The sequence below is a fragment of the Sus scrofa genome, chromosome 7 (genome assembly GCF_000003025.6).
Source record: "Sus scrofa isolate TJ Tabasco breed Duroc chromosome 7, Sscrofa11.1, whole genome shotgun sequence".
In the NCBI taxonomy this organism is placed as follows: Eukaryota; Metazoa; Chordata; class Mammalia; order Artiodactyla; family Suidae; genus Sus; species Sus scrofa.
Window position 1 is genome coordinate 80,386,021 of NC_010449.5, and position 23,237 is coordinate 80,409,257.

A 23,237-nucleotide genomic window follows, 5' to 3' on the forward strand; every position below is an offset into this window, starting at 1 on the left:
TGTGGAACTGTTTGTTACGTGATAAGAACTAAAGAAAGAACTTGTATTTCAGCATCCTAATTGGATCGTCATAGTTCACCCATGAATAGAGGGCCAAACTTAGATGATCACAGCTCTCCCCACCACCTTCCTACTCAATGTTAGATCATAGTCTAGCAGCAGAAAGGAATTTGTTAGAAATGTTGGACCTTAGGCCCTACCCAAGCCTTCCTTATCAGACTGTGCATTTTTACAAAATCCTTAGGTGATATGTATGCATGGAAAAATTGAGAGGCACTGTCAATTCTAGAAGAATCTGTACCTAGGTAGTATTCTGCATTCTAATAGGGAGGGCTCCTCCAAAAGTAATATGATTGAGGTAAAAAACTATTTTGCTTTTTTTTTTTTTTTTTTTTTAAGAGCTGCACCCACAGCATATGGAAGTTCCCAGGCTAGGGGTTAAATCGGAGCTGTAGCTGTCAGCCTACACCACAGCCACAGCAACACCAGTACACCCATGTTTACAGCACCACTATTCACAATAACCAAAAGGTAAAAGCAAAGCAAAAGTCCACTGACAGATGGGTAAAGAAAAAAAAAAAAAAAAAAAAAAGCAAGGGAATTCCCGTCATGGCTCAGTGGTTAACGAATCCGACTAGGAACCATGAGGATGCAGGTTTGATCCCTGGCCTCGCTCAGTGGGTTAAGGATCTGCCGTTGCTGTGAGCTGTAGTGTAGGTCGCAGACTCGGCTTGGATCCCACTTTGCTGTGGCTGTGGTGTAGGCCAGCAGCTATAGCTCTGATTAGACCCCTAGCCTGGGAACCTCCATATGCTGTTAGTGCACCCCTAGAAAAGACAAAGAAAGGAAGAAAGAAAGAAAGAAAGAAAGACAGACAGACAGGAAAAAAAGCAGGACTTTCCCTTGTGGCTCAGTGGAAACGCAACTGACTAGCATCCAGGATGCAGGTAGACCCCTAGCCTGGGAACCTCCATATGCTGTTAGTGCACCCCTAGAAAAGACAAAGAAAGAAAGAAAGAAAGAAAGACAGACAGACAGGAAAAAAAGCAGGACTTTCCCTTGTGGCTCAGTGGAAACGCAACTGACTAGCATCCAGGATGCAGGTTTGATCCCTGGCCACACTCAGTGGGTTAAGGATGCAGCGTTGCTGTGAGCTCTGGTGTAGGTTGCAGACACAGATCAGATCTGACATTGCTTTGGCTGTGGTGTAGGCTGGCAGCTACAGCTCCGATTTGACCCCTAGCCTGGGAACTTCCATGTGCCATGGGTGTGGCCCTAAAAAAAAAAAAAAAGGAGTAGTACATAAATATAATGATATTATTCAGTCTTAAAAAGAAAGAAAAATATGATGCAGCTACGACAGAGATGAACCTTGAGGACATTGTACTAAGTAAAATAAGCCAGTCACAAAAAGACACATACTATATGATTTCACTTATATGAACTATGTAAAGTAGTCAGTTTCATAGAAACCGAAGGCAGAAGGGTGGTTCCTGGGGGTTTGGAGCAGGGGGCAAATGGGGAGTTTTTTAATGGTATATAATTGTCAAAAAGTTCTGGAGATCGGTTGTACTACAATGTGAATAATATACTTAAAACTACTCAACTGTACCCTTAAAAATGGTTAAGATGATCATTTTCATGTTATTTGTATTTTACCATAACTATTTAAAAAACACAGTAAGACTCAAATCAAAGGATGAAGACTATCTAGCTATCAGACTTATGCATAGATATAAACAGAGGGCTAATGTTTTATAAAGGCTGGAATGTGAGGCAGACAACACACAGAAGGCACAAGGAGGGCTTACGGATAACTTGTCTGAGTCTGGAGTTCAACTGCTGTATTTCTCAGGTATTGTGACTGGAGCCAGTGCTTTAGCCTCGGTTCCTATGGTGCATTGAACATTCCTACACTGCATCCATTGGTCATTAATAAGTGGGACCACCAGGCTAGAAGACCCTCAAAAACACAGAGGGCAGTAAGTGTCATGTAACATTTGGCTTGTTTTTCACTATTGTTCAAATGCAGTAACTAGCAATATTTATATTTTAGCATTTAGAAAGCACTTTTTTTTGTTGTCTTTTTAGGGCTGCACCTGTGGCACATGGAAGTTCCCAGGCTAGAGGTCCAATTGGGAGCTGTAGCCCGTCTACATCACCGCTCAACGCTGGATCGTTAACCCACTGAGCGAGGCCAGGGATCGAATAGAGTCCTCATGTATACTATTCGGATTCATTTCCACTGCGCCACAATCAGAATTCTCTACAAACACTTTTGCTAGAATATCATGGGATGTTTTTAAAAATTTGACTCTTTTTCTAATATCAAAGGTGAATGTTTTTCCTTACATTTGTAAGTTGTTTAGCGTATCTTCACATTTCCCCACTTTACTTTACTTACATTTTTCACTGAATTTGGTGGAAGGAATGATAATTTAGAGGAAAATGAAGAAAGTGAAATCTTTCCATTGTGATTTATTTTTTTAAGACATTAATGCAAGTTAGATGCCTCTTGAACTCCATCAGAGATGATTTCAGAGGACTTCCATAGGAGACTTCAGAAAACAAACCTCGGGTGCTAGTGGGTGATAGACATTTTTAAATATTAAGGAAATTGGCTCCAGTTTACTTGAGTGAAAAAGATTAGCTAAACTACTTGAAGCAAATGAGGTTTAAAACTCAAAGGGCAAAAATCAGTTAAATACCACAGTAGTTGGGGATTAGCACAGCTAAAGTTTTCCAATCATTTAGCTAGTATTACTCTATTTTTTTTAAAAAATAAATCCATTGACTTAAATACAAGTGAAGTAGCTAAGGGTATGATCCTCATTACTTTGCATTCACACTGTGATAGCCAAAATATGAAAAATAGTTTGAAAATCATTGTGATACTGAGACATGCTAACAAGGAGAATATTGTGACAGAGGGGAAAAAAATTAAAATTATCACCAAAGATGACACTTTAAGTGATCATAAAAACTCTAGATAAGGATGGCAACTATGTTTTGGCTGATTCAAATTTTAAGAGTTCAAAGTAAATTCTATTTTATATATATTTAGCAATGTTAGCTTCTCCATTTATTTTTAAAAATAGTTTTATGTTTTAATAATTTATTCATAAAATTTATAATTATAAAAATATTTAAAAACTCAGAAACAGAACACTTTTTTAAAAAAGAAAGAAAAGAACTACACTTGTAAAACCCACAATCAACCTCTGTTGGTATAATCCAATATTTATAAAAATTCCTTGTGTCTGTTGGTTGGGGGGAGTTGAGTATTGTATCTATCCCTGTCCTTGTTCACCCCCTTGTGGCCATAATTTGTTCACCAGGTAGCAAAAAAGGAAGATGGAGAAAGCAAAGATCCTGAATAAATGAACTGATCACTTCTCACTTTAATAATATTTTCCATAACTAAGATAAGTAGGTCTGATTGAAATCTACATGGGTCAGGATCTTGAGGAAATAGATGGAAGACTTGAAGTGGTGACTGTAAATTATCCCTTTATTAAACTTTCTTGGAAGTAAGGGGATTGGTAAGGGAAATTGAAAGGGATGTCCTACAGATACTTCCTATTGGCTGAACTCAACCTAGAAGCACGCAGAAGGCAAAGGAACCAAGTTTTTTTCAATCCTTCAAGGGCCAGTCTTCCAGGGCACAAAGCAGAGCAGAGGGCAGAAGGTGGATCCGGCTGGGCAAACAGAGCAAATTTAGCACAAAATTTTTCTAAAACATTTCACTATAATTATCATTTCTTTCATTAGGCATGAGTCCTAGGGCTACATTATGGGATAACTCTTATATAATTTGGACTTGAATATCTATGCAATTCCCGTGGTCTACCTGGAAAACACCAGAGATGACAGAATTTCACAACACTTGAAAACATTACTTAGATTTCTCTCCTCCATCCAATGCCTGTGGAGAAGTTTAAGCCTGGCAATTATAGGGTCAAATCACTGGATTCTTTGGTATGAGAGTGACAGTAAGGTAGGGAAAGAAAGAGAAAGGCAGAAATGGGGATTCAGAGAGCTCAACTGCTGTGTGTTGCTGGTACTTTCCTGCCCTTTGCCCCACATAAAAAGTAAACTTCCCAGTTTCCACCTGAGATACTGTCCATCACTGATTACAGAACCAAATATGTGCCCAAGACACCAGCAAAGCTGGGTTACCAAAAAATGTGTGAAATAAAGTGAGATAAATTTGGGATGAGGCTATTTTTATTTCAGTGTATTTACAAATTTTGTATTATTTTAGAAAAGTGAAATTTAACTTCATAATTTAGCGTAGTTTTGATGGTTGGTGTTGGTGGGGAGGGTTGTAGCACATACTCTTTTTAAAGCATGTCTGCTTCTTCCAAAGATTCAATGTGAAGAAATAGCTATCTTCAGAAGACTTAGGTAAACTACCCCTAAGCAGCAGCTGCTGATGCTCAGAATAGAGTATGAGCTGCATTCCCAGTCCCTATCAGGGGTTCAGAGTACTTGATTCCTTTGTTCTTTTTCCAATTTTTGTTACTCTTCCCTGGGAGGCTAGCTCTAGGCATGGCAATGTCCAAGGCCCAACAGAAACTCTGGGCAAGGCACCTTGTCTATCATCAAGAAACGAACGGATTGAAGAAGATGATCTCTGAAATCTTGTCTTAATCCCCATGATCAACAATGGCAGGCTTCCCCCCGTTATGTTGTTTTCATTACGGAAAAGTATTCAAAACTGGACGAATGGTCTAAGATAAATAAATGCAGATAAATGTCCTCCAACTCTTTTCCTTTGTACCAGACGAAACCCTTTATAAATAGTTTACGTATTTTTTCCAGCTATTTTTCTGTGCAGAGACATTATCTCCTTTAAACACACAAACGGGAGCATTTTCATCTTTTACGTCTCGGGGAATCTCTAGAAGTTTTTTAAACGCTCCTTTCCGGACTTGTTTCTACCAAAGTCTCTTAAGTATTAATCGTCTTTTACTCTGGTGTGGTCCTAAGGCCTCGAACACACACACTTGAGCACGGTCGCTTTGTGCGCGGCCCCCTTAAAGCGACACTAATCACACGGCCCTCCAATCCCGAGCGCGCGGAGAGCGCTGCATTTCAGCCTCGCAAGTTGATTGGCCAAGACTTCTGCGCTGGTGTTTGAGTCCAAAGCTCGCGCGGAAGCCGGCGCGCCGGGATGACGACATCGGCCGGTGGCGGCGGCTGCGGCAGTGGCGGCGGCGGCAAGAGACGGGGAGGGCTTCCGGGGCTGCGGGTCTGACGGCGGAGAGCTGCTGTCATGGCGGCCGCTCTATGGGGCCTCTTCCCCGTCTTTTTGCTTCTGCTGTCAGGGGATGCCCAGAGCTCGGAGGTGTCTGGGTCTACCTCCGAGGGGTCAGGAGGGAGTGGGGCCGGCATAGGAGATCGCTTCAAGATTGAAGGCCGTGCGGTTGTTCCTGGAGTGAAGCCCCAGGACTGGATCTCCGCGGCCCGAGTGCTGGTAGACGGAGAAGAGCATGTCGGCTTCCTTAAGTGAGCTTCCTGAGGGCAGCGCGAAAGCGGTTGGGATGGAAGCCTAAAGGCAATTCCTCCTTCAGGAGCTAAGTGTCAGAATCTGACAATGTCGCTATCCGAGGGTAAAGGGGCGGGCGCCACTAGCGGTCTGTGCTGGAAGACCTTGGGAGGCAGTGGGACGGTTTCCCCTTCCCGGTCTCTTACCTCGAAATGAGGATGGCAGGTGCTCGCTCCAGGGCTGGAGCTGTGGGGTCAGTTATTTTCAGCTCCAGTTTGGCCCTCGATGGAGACCACCATTCCTGGACCCTGGGGACCAGGGTCATTTGTCTTTTGATGAAGTTTTTCCTGTGCATCTCATCTGGTTTCCCTGAAATCTGGCTGCTTTTTGCGTTCATTTCAGTCTCTTGGTAGCTTTATGTTGTGTAGAAGGATGCTAAGCAACTGGGAATTCTCAAAGCCCACAGGGCTTCTAGTGATGCTATAGACTAGGAGGCTAATGTTGCTGCTTCTAAAATTAACCGGCCCTGAAGTCCCTAATCAGCACCTTTTTTTGGCTCGAGGTGGGATTGTTGTTCTTTTTTACATTTGAATTCATCGAGGGATTCGAAGCATCACACGTGTCACTTATGTGAAACTAGGGTTTCTCTACAGTACTCACAGGCTTCTGTCCTTTTTAGATATTAGTAGAAATGGGATTTGAGCTTATATGAAAAACGTGGTGGGTTTATTAGCACTGTTGTTTTTCATAAGCCCGATTTTCAGATGTCTAGGCACAAGTATGATGTTTTAAATCTTTCAATCGCTGCTTAAACTGAAACTTTGAACTGAAAATATTTGGGAAAGGTGTTTCTGTGGTAGGTTTGTATACCAGCAAATGGTATCTGAAAAGCACAAAATTTAAATGTGGACATTTAATTCTGAATTTGATTTGCAAATATTCAGATTTTCTAGGCACCTTTGAATGAAAAGTTCAACCTCAGATTAGTAAATAATGACAGGAAGTTAATAGCCATTTTTTCAGTGCTGTTTATCATTAAAAATCTAGCATTAGGGAAGTCTTTTTTTTTTTTAATTAGGGCATTCTTTAGGGTTTACCCTAATAAATGATGTTTTAATGGTAAAACTCCCATTAAGGTTTGGAAAATTAACCACGATTAAGCACTTGATCTCTTCAGTATACAGTTTTTAAAAGCCATCTATTTTTATTTGAAAATGATATATAAATAATATGTTTGTTGAAGAAAATATTATCAGGAAAATAGAGATAACCATTTTATTGTATCTTTTTGAAATCGTATCCGTGTCTTTAATAATAAAATATGATATACAGTACTTTGTAACATAGTTTTTAAAAAAATTTATTGAAGTATAGTTGATTTACAATATTGTGTTAATTTCTGCTGTACAGCAGGGTGCTTCAGTTATATATATACACATATCGATTTCCATATAGGTTATTAATGGATATTGAGTAGATTTCCCTTTGCTATACAGCAGGATCTGGTTGACCATTCATTTCATATACAATAGTGTGCACATTTCAGTCTCAAACTCCCAATCCATTCTTCTATCCCCTTTCCCCTCTCCCCCACACCTTCTCCCTTTGGTAACCATAAATTTGTTTTGGAAGTCTGAGTCTGTTTCTTTTTAGTAGATAACTTCATTTGTATCATTTTTTTAGATTCCACATATAAGGGATATCATATAATATTTGTCTTTGTCTTACTTCACTTGATGTGACAATCTCTTGGTTCATCCATGTTGCTACAAATGTCATTTCATTCTTTTTTTGTGGCTGAATAATATTTTTTTCATTTAATATTTTGTGACCAGCCTCTGATACAGTTTCATGTTCTTTCATTTATGTGTAGAAAGTTTAATTGATAATTAATATGAGGAGCTTATGGTGGCAATCTTGTTGGAAAAGGGATAACCCTAACCCTAACCTTGTACCTGTTACGCATAACCAGCATGCAGTTTTGTTGTTGTTGTCTTTTTTTTTTTTTTTTTTTTTTTGCCATTTCTACGGCTGCTCCTGCAGCATATGGAGGTTCCCAGGCTAGGGGTTTAATCGCAGCTGTAGCCGCAGGCCTACGCCAAAGCCACAGCAACGCGGGATCCAAGCCGAGTCTGCGACCTACACCACAGCTCACGGCAACGCCAGATCCTTAACCCACTGAGCAAGGGCAGGGATCAAACCCCCAACCTCAAGGTTCCTAGTTGGATTCGTTAACCACTGAGCCACGACGGGAACTCCAGCATGCAGTTTTGACTTTTTTTTTTTTTTTTTTTTTTTGTTGTTATTTCCCCAGTGCAGTTTTTTTTCTATTGTACAGCATGGTGACCCAGTTACACATACATGTATACATTCTTTTTTCTCACATTATCATGCTCCATCATAAGTGACTAGACATAGTTCCCAGTGCTACACAGCAAGATCTCATTGCTAATCCATTCCAAAGGCAATAGTTTGCATCTATTAACCCCAAGCTCCCCATCCACCCCACTCCCTCCCCCTTCCCCTAGGCAACCACAAGTCTATTCTCCAGGTCCATGATTTTCTTGAGTTTTGACTTATATTTCTGCTTATTGGAGGTGACTTGGCACCTGGCTAAATGGAAATCTGGGGAGTTTCACCTAAGGATCCTCCATGCCACTTCTTGCTTTTATCACTGGTATATAAACTGTGATTTATTTAACTAGTCCTCTGGGGGCATTTAGGTAGTTTTCAGTTTTTTGAAATTATGTGCTATGCTTTATGTACTATATGTAAGATTATGTGCTATAATGTTTTGAACTTTATTATGGAAAATTATAGACATACGCTAAAATACACTAAGTATCTTCATAGTTTAGGAATCCATCACAATCTACTGTTAGATTTCCTGTCTCCTCTGCACCGCATTGATTTTTTGTGGAATATTTAAATATGATCTTAAACATATGTAATTTCTCTTGTAAAAACTTGTAAAAACATGTACCTCTGAAAGATAAAGTCTTTAAAGAAACACTAAAAAACATTGATTTGACAAAATAAATAATAATGCCATAATATCATCCAATACCCAGTCCATTTTTGCTTCCCCGCTTATCTCAGAAATGCTCTTATGTAATTATTGTTTTTTCAAATTAGGATGCAAGAAGGCCAGTATATTGTAGAGTGCATTTCATTTTTTTTTTTTAAATTCAATCCCTGACCCAGGAATTTCCATATCCTGACCCAAAAATTTCATTTTAGGATGAAAAATATACTTGCACAGTCATTAATTTAGTAATTCTTTTTCCTGGACCTTGAAAAATGTTTTGAAATTCTTTCAGTTAGGATCCCATCAAGCAAAAAAAGTACATTCAAATTAGAATAATTCAAGGAAAGTTTAGTAAAAGGACTAAGCAGGGTAGTCATGTTGTAGGGGAAAAAGCAGGTTATGCAGTGCCCTAGGATTCATCACCTCTCAGCCTGGAGGGAGGAGGGAAGTAAAGGTACTGGAATGAAGTAAAGTTATTCCTTTAACTGAGAAAGAGCCTAATGATTTAAGGAGTTATTTCTTAACGTTATGATGAGTCTAGCAATTCTCTGATAAAGTCATCTGTTTTTTTTTTGTTTTTTTTTTTTTTTGTTTTTTTTGTCTTTTTGTCTTTTGTTGTTGCTGTTGTTGCTATTTCTTGGGCCGCTCCCGCGGCATATGGAGGTTCCCAGGCTAGGGGTCCAATCGGAGCTGTAGCCACCGGCCTACGCCAGAGCCACAGCAACGCGGGATCCGAGCCGCGTCTGCAACCTACACCACAGCTCACGGCAACGCCGGATCGTTAACCCACTGAGCAAGGGCAGGGACCGAACCCGCAACCTCATGGTTCCTAGTCGGATTCGTTAACCACTGCGCCACGACGGGAACTCCAAGTCATCTGTTTTGAAACAGAAACTTCCTTTTCCTCAGAATGGCAGTTTCTCGTTAGTAAAACAAATGAATTTTGAACTATGAACATGAAATTATCAGCTCTTGATGGGGGTAGTTTTCTAAGTCTAGAAGTTTAAGAAGAAATCAGTAAGAAGAAGGTGGATGGTTTTATGTAATTATTAGCATTTTAAACTTCTGCATATCCAAAAAGAAGTAAGCAAAGTAGATGAGAACTATTTGTGGGGTTTTTGTTTTTTTCATTTTTTTTGGTCACCCTGCGGCATATGGGGTTCTTGGGCAGGGATCAGATCCAGGTAGCAACACCAAATCCTTTAACCCACTGTGCCAGGCCTGGATCACACCTGCATCCTGGTGTTTCAGAAATGCTGCTGATCTCATTGCACCATGGTGAACTGTTTGTAACAGGTGGAACAAGCAGTGCTCAATTACCTTTTTGATAGAAAAAAAAAAAGAAAGAAAGAAAAGTGCAAAATAAAATAGGAGGAAAAAGCCATTTTTAATTTAAGATATTCTTGGAGGGGATTGGCAGAATTGGAACCCAGGTAGTCTAGGAATAATGTGTATTATTCTCTTGAATGGAAACATGGCTTTAGATTTGGTATTGTGCTCCTGTCACTTGTCATTTCTATCCCCAGAAGAAATAGAAGCACTTTCTATGTCAAGGTTCTCTGTGGAATGGTCTAGGGTATTTTGTAGAACCCATGCAGTGTAATTAGGGACGCTGAAGTGTGGGACAGCTCTTGCTAGTTTGGTGGAATTTTTTGCTTAATTACTCTGTCATTTTTAGGAGTGTTGGTTTGTGAGTTAACAGATAATTTAGGGGGGTGGGGGGATGTGCCTGGGCTGTGGGATGGAAATCCTGTGAAATCAGATTGTTATGATCATTATACAAGTACAGATGTGATAAATTTATTTGAGTAATAAAAAAATATGGAAAAAAAAAACCCAGATAATTTAAAACGTAAGAAAAGGAGTTCCTGTTGTGACTCAACGGTTAACGAATCCAATTAGTAACCTGAGGATGTGGGTTGATCCCTGGCCTCACTCAGTGGGTTGAGGATCTGGTGTTGCCATGAGCTGTGGTGTAGGCTGTAGACATGGCTCAGATCCTGCGTTGCTGTGGCTATGGTGCAGGCCGGCAGCTGTAGCTCCTATTTGACCCCTAGCCTGGGAAACTCCATATGCCCCGGGTGCAGCCCTAAAAAGATTAAATAAATAAATAAATAAATAAGAAAAGAATAATCTGTTAATCAGAAGTGACTAAATATGATTTTCATTTTTCCAGGACAGATGGCAGTTTTGTAGTTCATGATATACCTTCTGGATCTTATGTAGTGGAAGTTATATCTCCAGCTTATAGGTTTGATCCCGTCCGAGTGGATATCACTTCAAAAGGAAAAATGAGGTAAGGACAACTAATTTAATTTTTGCCAAAGTCTAGGCTACTGAATACCTCATTATTATTCCTTTTAGAATTTTTTGTTAAGGTTGAAAAGTTTATTTAAACTATGTTTATCTTGGAGTTCCTATTGTGGCTCAGTGGGTTAAGAACCTGACTAGTATCCATGAGGATGCAGGTTTTGGGGTTTTGGGTTTTTCTTTCTTTTTTTTTTTTTTTTAGGGCCACACCCACAGCATATGGAGGTTTCCAGGCCAGGGGTCTAATCGGAGCTACAGCTCCTAGCCTATGCCGCAGCCACAGCAACGCCAGATCTAAGCCACATCTGTGACCCACACCACAGCTCACAGCAACTCAGGATCCTTAGCCCACTGAGCAAGGCCAGGGATCGAGCCTGCAACCTCATGGTTCCTAGTCGGATTCGTTTCCGCTGAACCACAACGGAAACTCAGAGGATGCAGGTTTGATTCCCTGGCCTTGCTCAGTGGGTTAAGGATCCCATGTTTTGGCATAGGTTGCAGATGTGGCTTGAAGCTGGCATTGCTGTGTCTGTAGCGTAGGACAGCAGCTGCAGCTCTGATTTGACCTCTAGCCTGGGAACTTCCATATGCCACAGGTGTGGAAAGTTGAAGTTTCTGCTACTCCGGCTTAAAATAAATGCATGTATGTATATATGTATTTTTGAGTTTTAGAGCTGCACCCGCGGCATATGGAAGTTCCCAGGCTAGAGGTCAAATTGGAGCTACAGCTGCCAGCGTACACCACAGCCACAGCAATGCGGGATCCAAGTCAAGTCTGCAATCTACAGCACAGCTAATGGCAACTCCGGATTCCCCACCCACTGAGCGAGGCCAGGGATTGCACCCTCGTCCTCATGGATACTAGCTGGATTCATTTTCCTGTGCCACAATGAGAACTCCTAAAATTTACTTTAAAGCTCCTAATACGATTATACAGAGAAGAGGTAAAGTTCGTTACTGTGGGAGCAAAAAAGCATTGTGAAAGTTATAATTGAAATGTGATTATTAAAGTTGGAAATAATTTAACATTTCTAAGTTGAAAATATTTGTCATCTATTTTTCATTGGGATATTTTGATAATTCCTCTTGGGACCTTTTTGATAGTATCTTGAACTAGAAATATCTATAGTTCTTCCTTTCTGGAGTATTTAGTGTGCATTGTAAATTTAGTATTTCTTTAGAAAACAATTGATTACTTTTATCTTTTTTTTTTTTTTTGTCTTTCTGCTATTTCTTTGGGCCGCTCCCGCGGCATATGGAGGTTCCCAGGCTAGGGGTCCAATCGGAGCTGTAGCCACCGGCCTATGCCAGAGCCACAGCAGCGCGGGATCCAAGCTGCGTCTGCAACCTACACCACAGCTCACGGCAACGCCGGATCGTTAACCCACTGAGCAAGGGCAGGGACCGAACCCGCAACCTCATGGTTCCTAGTCGGATTCGTTAACCACTGCGCCACGATGGGAACTCCATTACTTTTATCTTTAAGTGAGAGTGATGATAATAAAGAAAAGTACAAAAAAAGACAAAAGAAAAGAAAAAGTACAGTATTAGACACCAGCAGACTAGGGAAAAGTTTCAGAATTTACACGTAGATGAATATATGCTTTGAAATCGAGGTGAAAAGAATTTTAGATGAATTCAGGCTGTGACTCTGGAATACCACAAACTCATTTGAAGTTGAAATCAGTTGTGTAGATGTCCACAATGTTCAGATTCAGCCTTCTGCTGTTTTAACTCCAATTTATTTATTTGGTTGGTTGGTTTTTTTCCTTTTATGGCTGCACCTTCAGCATATGGATGTTCCTGGGCCAGGGATCAAATCAGAGCTGCAGCTTTGGCCTTTGCCATGGCTGCCGCAACACCGGATCTAAGCTGCATCTGTGAGCTATGCCGCAGTTTATGGCAATGCTGGATCCTTAACCCACTAAGCCAGGCCAGGGATTGAACCTACATCTTCACAGAGACAACATCAGATCCTTAACCCTCTGAGCCACAATGAGAACTCCTGTTTGTTTTTTATTGTCTCATGCCAATAGTACTCTCTTTGGTCTACTCTGACCAGGAAGTATAGGAAGCAGTTTTCCTATACTTGAGGTATGATTGACAAATACGAAACAATTTTAAATGGTAAATTTCTCTTCATCATTGTTTGAGCTATTGCAAAATTACACCATGTCTCAGTAATAAAGAAGAGGTTGTGCAAAGGCAAAAATAATTTGTGGTTAGAGGAACTGTATTTACTACTGACCTTTTCATTATGTGCCTAGTATATTTAGGTTATTTTGCAGAGACCCCAGATTGAGCTGATGTAAGCCAGAGATGTTCAGTTAGTACCATAATATTTATATTTCAGTTAGTGTTTACTCCTAAAATGTTTTCCTTCTTCCTTTGCTTTTTTTTTTTTTTTTGGTCATTGAAATATTTTAAAGAATGAATGTAAATGTTATAATTGAAATAGTGAGTCATAGAGCTTGCCTCATCCTTTATATCAGCTACATACTAGTCCATTGATATCAGCTCCTGTTGATGGGCAGGTAGAGTTTTCTTTTTTCTCTTTTAGCATGTGTAGTAAACAGAGACAGTTATTCAGTAGTATTATTATGAAGCCACTACTGTGATGCCACTAAAAATATGTCCTTTAGAAACAAGTTACTTTCCCCCCTTATTTTTGAAGTTAAATTATTGTCTTAGAATAGTCTACTTTGTCCAACTTCTAATATTTCTTTCGATTGGCTATTTAGAGCAAGGGTGAAGCTTGAATTAAAGGCAACACCTTGTAAATATGTTTATAATTCTTTGGGGGGGCACACTTGCAGCATATAGAAGTTTCTGGGCCAAGTTCCTGGGCCAAGGATTGAATCTGTGCTGTAGCTGCAACCTACACTACAGCTGTAGCAATGTCAGATCCTTAACCCACTGAGCTGGGCCAGAGATCAAACCTGTGCTCCCGCAGAGACAATGCCAAATCCTTATCCTGCTGCACTACAGTGGGAACTCCTGTTTATATTTTTTGGTGTAATAAACAGATTGTTGAACCTCACTAGCTATTGACTTTTTCATGTCTTTTTATTTTTTGCTTTTTAGAGCTGCACCCACAGCATATGGAAGTTCCCAGGCTAGGGGTTGAATTGGAGCTGTAGCTGCTGGCCTACACCACAGCCACAGAAACATAGGATCCAAGCCTCGTCTGCAGCCTACAGCACAGTTCTCATGGAAACGCCAGATCCTTAACCCACGGAGTGAGGCCAGGGATTGAATGTGCATCCTCATGGATACTAGTTGGGTTCGTTACTGCTGAGCCACAATGGGAACTACTCATGTCTCTTTAGAGGCATAAAATCATGCATATATAAAACATGTCTAACATTTATAACATATAACACATAAAAATCCTAGTATGTTAAAATCTAAATTGTAAAGGACTTATCATTGACTTTTTATATATTTTAAAATTGCAAGCTTGGAGGTAGAGGGGGGAGTATGTAGATTACCATATGCACTATATATAGGTTTACATTTTTTTAAAAAATATTGAAAATGCTGAATACTAGAGGGAATGAGGGTTGTTAAAATAGGATACTTGTGGGGTTCCCGTTGTGGCTCAGCGGAAACAAATTCGACTAGGAACCATGAGGTTGTGGGTTCGATCCCTGGCCTTACTCAGTGGGTTAGGATCCTGTGTTACTGTGAGCTATGGTGTAGGTCGCAGATGCGGCTCGGATCCTGCGTTGCTGTGGCTCTGGTATAGGCTGGCAGCTATAGCTCTGATTCGACCCCTAGCCTGGGAACCTCCTTGTGCCTCAGGTGGGGCCCTAAAAAGACAAAAGACAAAAAATAAATAAATAAAAGGGGATACTTGTCAATTAAAAATTATAATTTATTTTTATTCTCTTAATGGCAATTTTTGTTTGTTTTTTGTTTTCTTTGCTATGATGTGCAGTGGCTTGATGTTGAATCTCAGTTCCCAGACCAGGGATTGAACCTGGGCCACAGTGGTGAAAGTGCTGAATCCTAACCACTAGACCACCAAGAAACTCCCTATGTATTCTCTTTACTTTGACTTTTGAATAAAGTAGTCTAAGCAAACAAATATTTTTCTAAATATAAAATTTTATTTGCTTTTCTACCTTGGGTACAGAGTACTTCCTGCTCTAGCATTTAAGGACTGGTTGCAGCAGTGGGATTCATGTTCTCAGATCCATTCCTGATGATTAGTACCTAAAGCATAGGTTAAAAAAAAAAGCAAACCATAGCCTATATCATTTTAATAATGGGGTAGACAGAGTAGAGAACAAGGTGGGATTCGTATAAGATACTAATATTCTTGACCAATATTTTTATAAGCATCATTATAAGTTAGTTTGAGATAAATGTGGGTCCTCTATTTCTGACATTTTGACAGAAGGGAAAATATTAGAAATGCTGGATAAAACATGATAAACATTTCTTTTTAAATGTATAGCTGCTCCCAAAAGAAACGGGAACCCCCAGAGGATAAACTCTAAAGTACTTTCCCACCTGGGAATTTTGTTATCCTCTCACCAAACAGCTTAGATTTTATTAGTATGTAGGTAGGAGGAAAGCCTTGGGCTTGCTTGGGGTCAGAATTAGATCTAAAATTGGTTCCTCTCTTGACCCTTGGCCTGAAATCCAAAAGACCAGACTCCTGGAGTTCCCTGGTAGCCTAGTGGTTGAGGATCTGGTGTGGTCACTCCTCTGGCTTGGGTCACTGCTGTGGTACAGGTTTGATGCCTGGCCCGGGAATTTCCATATGCTATGGGCACTGCCAAAAAACCCCCAAAGAACAAAAACAAAACCAGACTAATCTAGCCCTGGCTTTTGGAGGGGAAAGTCTATCTTGAAAACTGATAGTCACAGTCTTACCCGCATTGAAATTTGAGGTATGAACTTTTACTTCCTGCATGATCCAGAAACTTCAAATCTGAGTAGTTAATAATCCTGTACTCCTGGCAGAGACATACCTAACCTCTATGGAGGCAGATACTCTGTCCAGTCCACACATAAATAAAGTCTTCTTACCCTTTAAATACCCAAGAAAACAATGTACATGGAGTCAGCAGATCAATCAGACCTCCTAGAACTCTAGATAGTGGAGTTAATGCATATTGATAATAAAATGGTTTAAAATACTTTTAAAATGCTTAAACAAATAAAAGAAATATTTACTACCATAAGAGTAAGATAATACCAAAGTAGACCATAGATATTTAAACTAATAAAATTGAACTTCTACAGTCAGTATAGGCTTTGGAATACAAAGCTCAGTGGATGTGTTAAGCAACTGAACATAGGTTTGATGAACTAGAAGACAGATCAGAAGAAATTAACCAGAAAGCAATACAGATAAAGGAAGAGAGTGAAAGTGAGGGTTTAACAAGATGTGGAGTAAATAGTAGAAAAGTCTGATATATGTCTAATAGCAATTCCAGAAGGAAATGATAGAGAAAATAGTGGAGCCAATTTTCAAAAAGTAACTGGAATATGTGTGAACATGGGTGATTAGAATTAATGACATCTTTGGTAAAACCATAATTTACATATGGCACTGTTGCAGGACTTCCTTAAATCATAAAATTTTCCTGCAAAATAGCCTTTTTAAATTAGGGATTCCCACTGGAGTTCCCTGGTGGCTCAGCAGGTTAAGAATCCAGTGTTGTCACTATTGTGGCTTGGGTTGTGATGTGGGTTTGATCTCTGGCCCTGGAACTTCTGCATTCCACGGGGTAGCCAAAAAAAAAAAAATTCAGGTACCCAATAATGCGTATCTCAGACAAGCAAAAATAGTCTAGTTGTGTGTGTGTGTGTGTGTGTGTGTGTACACGTGTGTGTCTTTCTAGGCTGTATCAGCAGCACATGGAGGTTCCCAGTCTAGGGGTTGAATTGGAGCTGTAGCCGCTGGCCTACATCACGGCTCACACAGCAACGCCGGATCCTTAACCAAACTGATTGAGGCCAGGGATCGAATCTGTGTCCTCATGGATACTAATCAGATTCATTTCCACTGAGCCATGATGGGAACTCCAAATAATCTAGTATTTTTGTATATTTATAATAAAATAAATTTATTATTAAATATAATCAAAGAGCTTTAGAGCTAGGATTTCAGAAAAAGTTTTGATATAACCAGAACAGTTAAGAACTTGTCTAACCCCACAGGCCTTGTAATAACAGAGCTATAGCTAGAAACTGGGTCTATTGACTCCAAGTTTAGTGTTTTTTCTTTATATTTTGCTAAATATTTTAGACATATAGATAAAGCTACTTTCATCAGATTTTTAAGGTCGAAAGTTTAGATGCCAAAGCATTTTGGAAAAAGCTAGAGGTAATTATATGGCGTTGCAAATACAGCATATTTTTTTTGGTCATACCTGTGGCACGCAGAAGTTCCATGGCCAGGGACTGAACCTGTGCCACAGCAGTGACCCAAGCCACTGAAATGAAAGGAAACTCCTTTCTTTTTTTTAAACTAGTAATGTTTTTGGTAGGATTACTGATGCTTTTTTCCTGTTGCTTTGTCAGAGCGAGGTATGTGAATTACATCAAAACGTCAGAAGTGGTCAGACTGCCCTATCCTCTCCAGATGAAATCTTCAGGCCCTCCTTCTTACTTCATTAAAAGGGAATCTTGGGGCTGGACAGACTTTCTGATGAACCCAATGGTATGTATCAGGCTTTGATATATGTATCAGGCTTTGATAAAGTATCTCTATTAATCTCTTAATTTCTTTTAGCAGTTGAAAACTTCTGGGAGTTCCCGTCGTGACGCAGTGGTTAACGAATCCGACTAGGAACCATGAGGTTGCGGGTTCGGTCCCTGCCCTTGCTCAGTGGGTTAACGATCCGGCGTTGCCGTGAGCTGTGGTGTAGGTTGCAGACGCGGCTCGGATCCCGCGTTGCTGTGGCTCTGGCGTAGGCCGGTGGCTACAGCTCCGATTGGACCCCTAGCCTGGGAACCTCCATATGCCACGGGAGCGGCCCAAAGAAATAGCAAAAAGACAAAAAAAAAAAGAAGTTTCCTTTTTTTTTCTTTTTTTTTTTTTTTTTGGTCTTTTGTTGTTGTTGCTATTTCTTGGGCCGCTCCCGCGGCATATGGAGGTTCCCAGGCTAGGGGTCCAATCGGAGCTGTAGCCACCGGCCTACGCCAGAGCCACAGCAACGCGGGATCCGAGCCGCGTCTGCAACCTACACCACAGCTCACGGCAACGCCGGATCGTTAACCCACTGAGCAAGGGCAGGGACCGAACCCGCAACCTCATGGTTCCTAGTCGGATTCGTTAACCACTGCGTCACGACGGGAACTCCTGAAAAGAAAACTTATAAACCCTGTTAGAAAGAAAGCTGGGGCCAACTTCTTGGATGAAAGGATTATTGGAATAATTTATAAATTTCAGGAAAATAGTAGCTTGGGGAATACATAATGAAAAGAATAGTAGTGAGAAAGGCACAGTAGATTTGACATTGAAATGTGCAACAGAAATTGGGTAAGTACTTAGGTTTAAATTTCAAACAGAGTGTGCGGTAAGTCACACGTGGAGCTAGCTGTCTCATCCTTCATACACATGCATATTAGTCCACTGATGAATGTGCCATCATTAAAAAATTGCCCCTCTTGAAAGCATAAGTAAGGTATTTTCTCCTTTTTCAAATATGTAGTGAACAGAGAAATTATTCTGAAACACATTGACTTTTTGAAAGTTGAATGATTATCTTAGAATTGTCTAAATGTTGATCATATTGCTTGCTGATGGCCATTTAGATCACAAACAGGAATGTTTCAGGCTGTACCTCCTTTGAGAAGAATAAGTTAGTAAAACTAGTCTGCCATATTACTGTTACTGTAGTACTGCCTAGTAACCCTATAGTTAGTAAAACTAGTCTGCCATATTACTGTTACTATAGTACTGCCTAGTAACCCTATAGTTAGTAAAACTAGTCTGCCATATATACTATTACTATAGTACTGCCTAGTACTATATTATACATTCCATGGAGGATATAGTGTTTTCTCCAAGAACCCCAAGTCATCTGGAAAGAGAACCTGGCTGGCCATCAGGATCACCATTCTGCTAGATCGCATATTGAACAAAGTAAATGACTAGTTCTGTTTGCAAACTGTATTAGATAAAACTCTAAACTCTGCCAAATGATAGGTAGCACAGATAAGAAGTAAAGTGTCTATAAAGTCCACGCACTTATAGGTAAGGCTTTTACACTGTACAGCAGGTAGACATTGAGCTCCTTGCCATCAGCAGGGCTCATTCAGTAGAACTGAAGTGGGGGTTGCTAGATTTATTCTACATACAGTATTTAATTTCATCACTGGTTGTTAAGTGCAGATTTTATTCTACAGTTAAGTTGGGAAAACATTTTCCGAATTTTTTTTTCACAGGTTATGATGATGGTCCTTCCATTACTGATATTTGTGCTTCTGCCCAAAGTGGTCAACACAAGTGATCCTGAGATGAGACGGGTAAGATGATTGAACTGTGTTCTGATGCCTGGTCCTGGTCCATCCTCTGAGGCTAAATGGCTTGGGGTTTTTCAGCTTTATCCTAATTCCCAGGCCAAATTCATCTACAGGTTATGTTGACACGGTATTAATGTTCCTGGCATTTAAATAATTGCTTTCATTGGACCAGATAAAATCAGTTGGTTCTGCCTGATAAAAGCCTCAGTCTCTTCATATAACTAAAACATTCTGCTTAGCACTTGCCTCTTTGTGTCTACCTATTGAATAGTTGGCAATGCATAATAATCCTAGTGTACCTGATCCAAATATTACATAAAATGATATCGTTTTATAATCTGTCTTTACCCTACAAAACTCTTCAGAGTATACATTTAGTTTATTTATTTTTTTATTTTATTTATTTTTTTCCCAGCAGCTTTGTTTTTTAGTTTTTAAATTTTATAATTTTTATTTTTTCCATTATAGCTGGTTTACAGTGTTCTGTCAATTTTCTACTGTACAGCAAGGTGACCCAGTCACACATATACAGATTATACATTTAGTTTATGTGTTCAGACACCCAAAAGAAATTTGGATAGACCAAAAAAGAAAAATAGAATAGTGGCTTGCAAACTGTCTATCACAAAACCATTCTGCTTGATAAGGGGGAGGGGAGTTGCCAAGTAAGATGTTTCAAATTTACTGCCACCACTTTGTCTCTTTTAAATATTGGTTTCCATATAAAATCTTCAGAATTTTTTTTTCTTTTTTTTGTCTTTTTAGGGCCGTACCTAAGGCATATGGAGGTTCCCGGGCTAGGGGTCTAATCAGAGCTATAGCCACTGGCCTACGCCACACCCACAGCAACACCAGATCTGAGCTATGTCTATGACCTATACCACAGCTCACGGCAACACCAGATCCTTGACCCAGTGAGCAAGGCCAGGGATGGAACCCGCAACCTCATGGTTCCTATTCAAATTCTTTTCCTCTGCACCATGACGGGAACTCCGAGAATTTTTAAAAAAACATTATCCATTCTTCCACCCCAAAATTTCATCAACAAATATCTGCTGAGTTCCAAGTTTTTCCATTCTATTAATGATGTATTTATACCTTATTCATCAGTGAATAACCATTTATTAATCAATTTTAAAATGGATTATGTGTTATCCCTGTCATCAAAACAGAGTTGATGATATAGTTTTGTAGGGACTCGAGATCTGTTACCATATACATTTAATTCTTAATTGTTAGGGTATGTTAACATATTATTTGATTTGTGTTTATGTTTCTTTTCCTGGCCTTATTTGTAAAAGCACTTTTTCCTTAAAAACTCATGTGCTGGAGTTCCCAAGTGGCTCAGGGTGTTAAGGATCCAACATTGTCACTAAAGTGACCCAGGTTTCTGCTGTGGCTTGGGTTGGATCCCTGGTTCGGGAACTTCTTTATGCTGTGGGTGTGGCTGGAAAAAAACAAAAAAATAAACAAAAACCTCATGTGAAAATTCTATCTTTGGAGAGAAAGCCCAAGCTAATAATTTAATAAAAAGCTTAATTTTAAATGATAGGTAATAGAGTATTATTTTTGTGTGTGTCTGAACTAGTACAATTTAAGTTCACTTTTGGAAAGTCACATGAAGTTCAAATGAAGCAGACATTAAAAATGGATCAGTATTTTATAGATTGTTGGCTTAATAAGGGGGATGACAAAACATCAAATTAAGAGTGCCAAATCCTTAGGTCTTGCCAGTGACTGTTTGTAACATTTGTGTTTCTTGACTTTAGATGCTGTAATCGAGGTCACCCAAGTCATAGAATATTCATAGATTTTCTTCAAAGGCAAGGGCTCAGGTCTTGGAAATACTACTGAGGTTTTCCAAACTTTCCTGATATTTTGATATATAATTCAAGATTGATTTTAGTTATATGCATCTAAAAAAAGTATGCATTTAAGAAAACACTTGTTAAAACATCAAGAAAGCATTTTTTTGTTTGTTTTTTTAGGGCCGCATCTGTGGCACATGGAGGTTCCTAGGCTACGGGTCTAATTGGCTACCCCACAGCCACAGCAATGCCAGATCCAAGCTGAGTCTGCAACCTACACCACAGCTCATGACAGCGCTAGATCCCAGACCTACTGAGTGAGGCCAGGGATCAAACCCGAAACCTCATGGTTCCTAGTCAGTTTCATTTCCCATGCGCCATGATGGGAACTCCTCAAGGAAGCATTTTAATCAGAAAACATAAAACAAGGTGGCAGGAATATAATTTCCCATGTCCATTATCAGAGAAAATGGCCTTTATAAAAACATAAGTTGAATCAAACCCTAGGCTACAATTATTGGACATTTACTAAGGATCAAAATGCTTAGTTATAGAAAGGACACATGAAACATAGTTTCTTGAGTGCTGTTAGGTGTGAAATTGCAACATTGCTCAAACCATTATCTTTTACTTGTATTGTTCCTCTCATTCCTTAATGGAAATACCAGTTATTAAATGACTTGAAGGATCCCTGTGCCTTTTATATCACTGTGCTTTGTCTTCCTGCAGGAGATGGAGCAGTCAATGAATATGCTGAATTCCAACCATGAATTACCTGATGTTTCTGAGTTCATGACAAGACTCTTCTCTTCAAAATCATCTGGCAAATCTAGCAGTGGCAGCAGTAAAACAGGCAAAAGTGGGGCTGGCAAAAGGAGGTAGTCAGGCAGGTCAGAAATGGCATTTGCACAAATATGGCAACACTGGGTGCCATCCAAGTTTTGAGGAAAAACCATGTGAAGCAACTACTGTAAACTTGAGTCATCCTTAAAGTTGATCTCTGATAACTGTTGTGTGTGATAACTCTTCAGCACATGTTTGCGTTTGGTACACAAGAAAATCCAGCTTTCATTCTTTGTCTATACGAGGTCAATACTGATGTCACTGAATTAATTACAGTGTCCTATAGAAAATGACATTAATAAGTTATATGAAGTACTATACATTAAGTATATTAAAATAAGTCTTAATCCAGAGATAAATTTATCTTGTCATTTTTTCCCCACTTTATATTTCTTTTCTTCCTAACAGTTTTCTGCTATCTTTTGTTATCTGTGGCTTGTTAATTGTCCTTTCCTGGGGGTTTTTTTTTGGTCTTTTTAGGCCCATACCTGCAGGATATGGAGGCTCCCAGGTTAGGGGTCAAATAGGAGCTGTGGCTGCCAGCCTACACCCCAGCCATAGCAACACCAGATCCAAGCCACACCTGCGACCTATACTGTAGCTCAAGGCAACGCTGGATCCTTAACACACTGAGCAGGGCCAGGGATCAAATCTGCTAGTATCCTCGTGGATACTAGTCAAGTTTGTTAAATCAGAGCCACAATGGGAACTCCTTCCTTTCCTGTGTAAGAAGAAGTAGTTAATATTCTTAGAGCATCTAGCACTATGGTTTTCTGTGTAACCAGACCTTTCAAAATTCTCACTCCTGATGAGACCCATTTAACATTCCTTGATATTTGAAGTAGAACCACATGTTCCTGATGCAGTTTAAATTTTTTTTTTTTTTTTTTTTTTTTGTCTTTTTCGGGGCTGTACCCGCAGCAAACGGAAGTTCCCAGGCTAGTCGAATTCGAGCTGCAGCTGCCGGCCTACACCACAGCCACAGAAACTCGGGATCTGAGCCACATCTGCAACTACACCACAGCTCATGGCAACGTCAAATCCTTAACCCACTGAGCAAGGCCAGGGATCAAACCTGCATCCTCATGGATACTAGTTGGGTTCTTAACCTGCTGAGCCACAACGGGAACTCCAGTTTTAATTTCTATTATTACAGTTAGTTTTAGAGTGTGGGTATGTGAGTTAGAATAGATGCTATCCATTTTTAAATTCTGGTTACCATTTGTGGTTTCATTTTACAGTTATTTCAGACATGAGCTATAATTTGGGG

General features: G+C 39.8%; 1 protein-coding gene across 1 annotated transcript; it reads left to right on the plus strand.

The window, feature by feature from the left end:
* EMC7 (ER membrane protein complex subunit 7) lies at positions 5,178-22,320 on the plus strand. The gene is given in 5 exon segments (NM_001243700.1): positions 5,178-5,511; positions 10,696-10,815; positions 17,370-17,508; positions 19,239-19,319; positions 21,854-22,320. Coding segments are annotated over 5 exon segments (726 nt in total). The 5' UTR covers positions 5,178-5,278; the 3' UTR covers positions 22,007-22,320.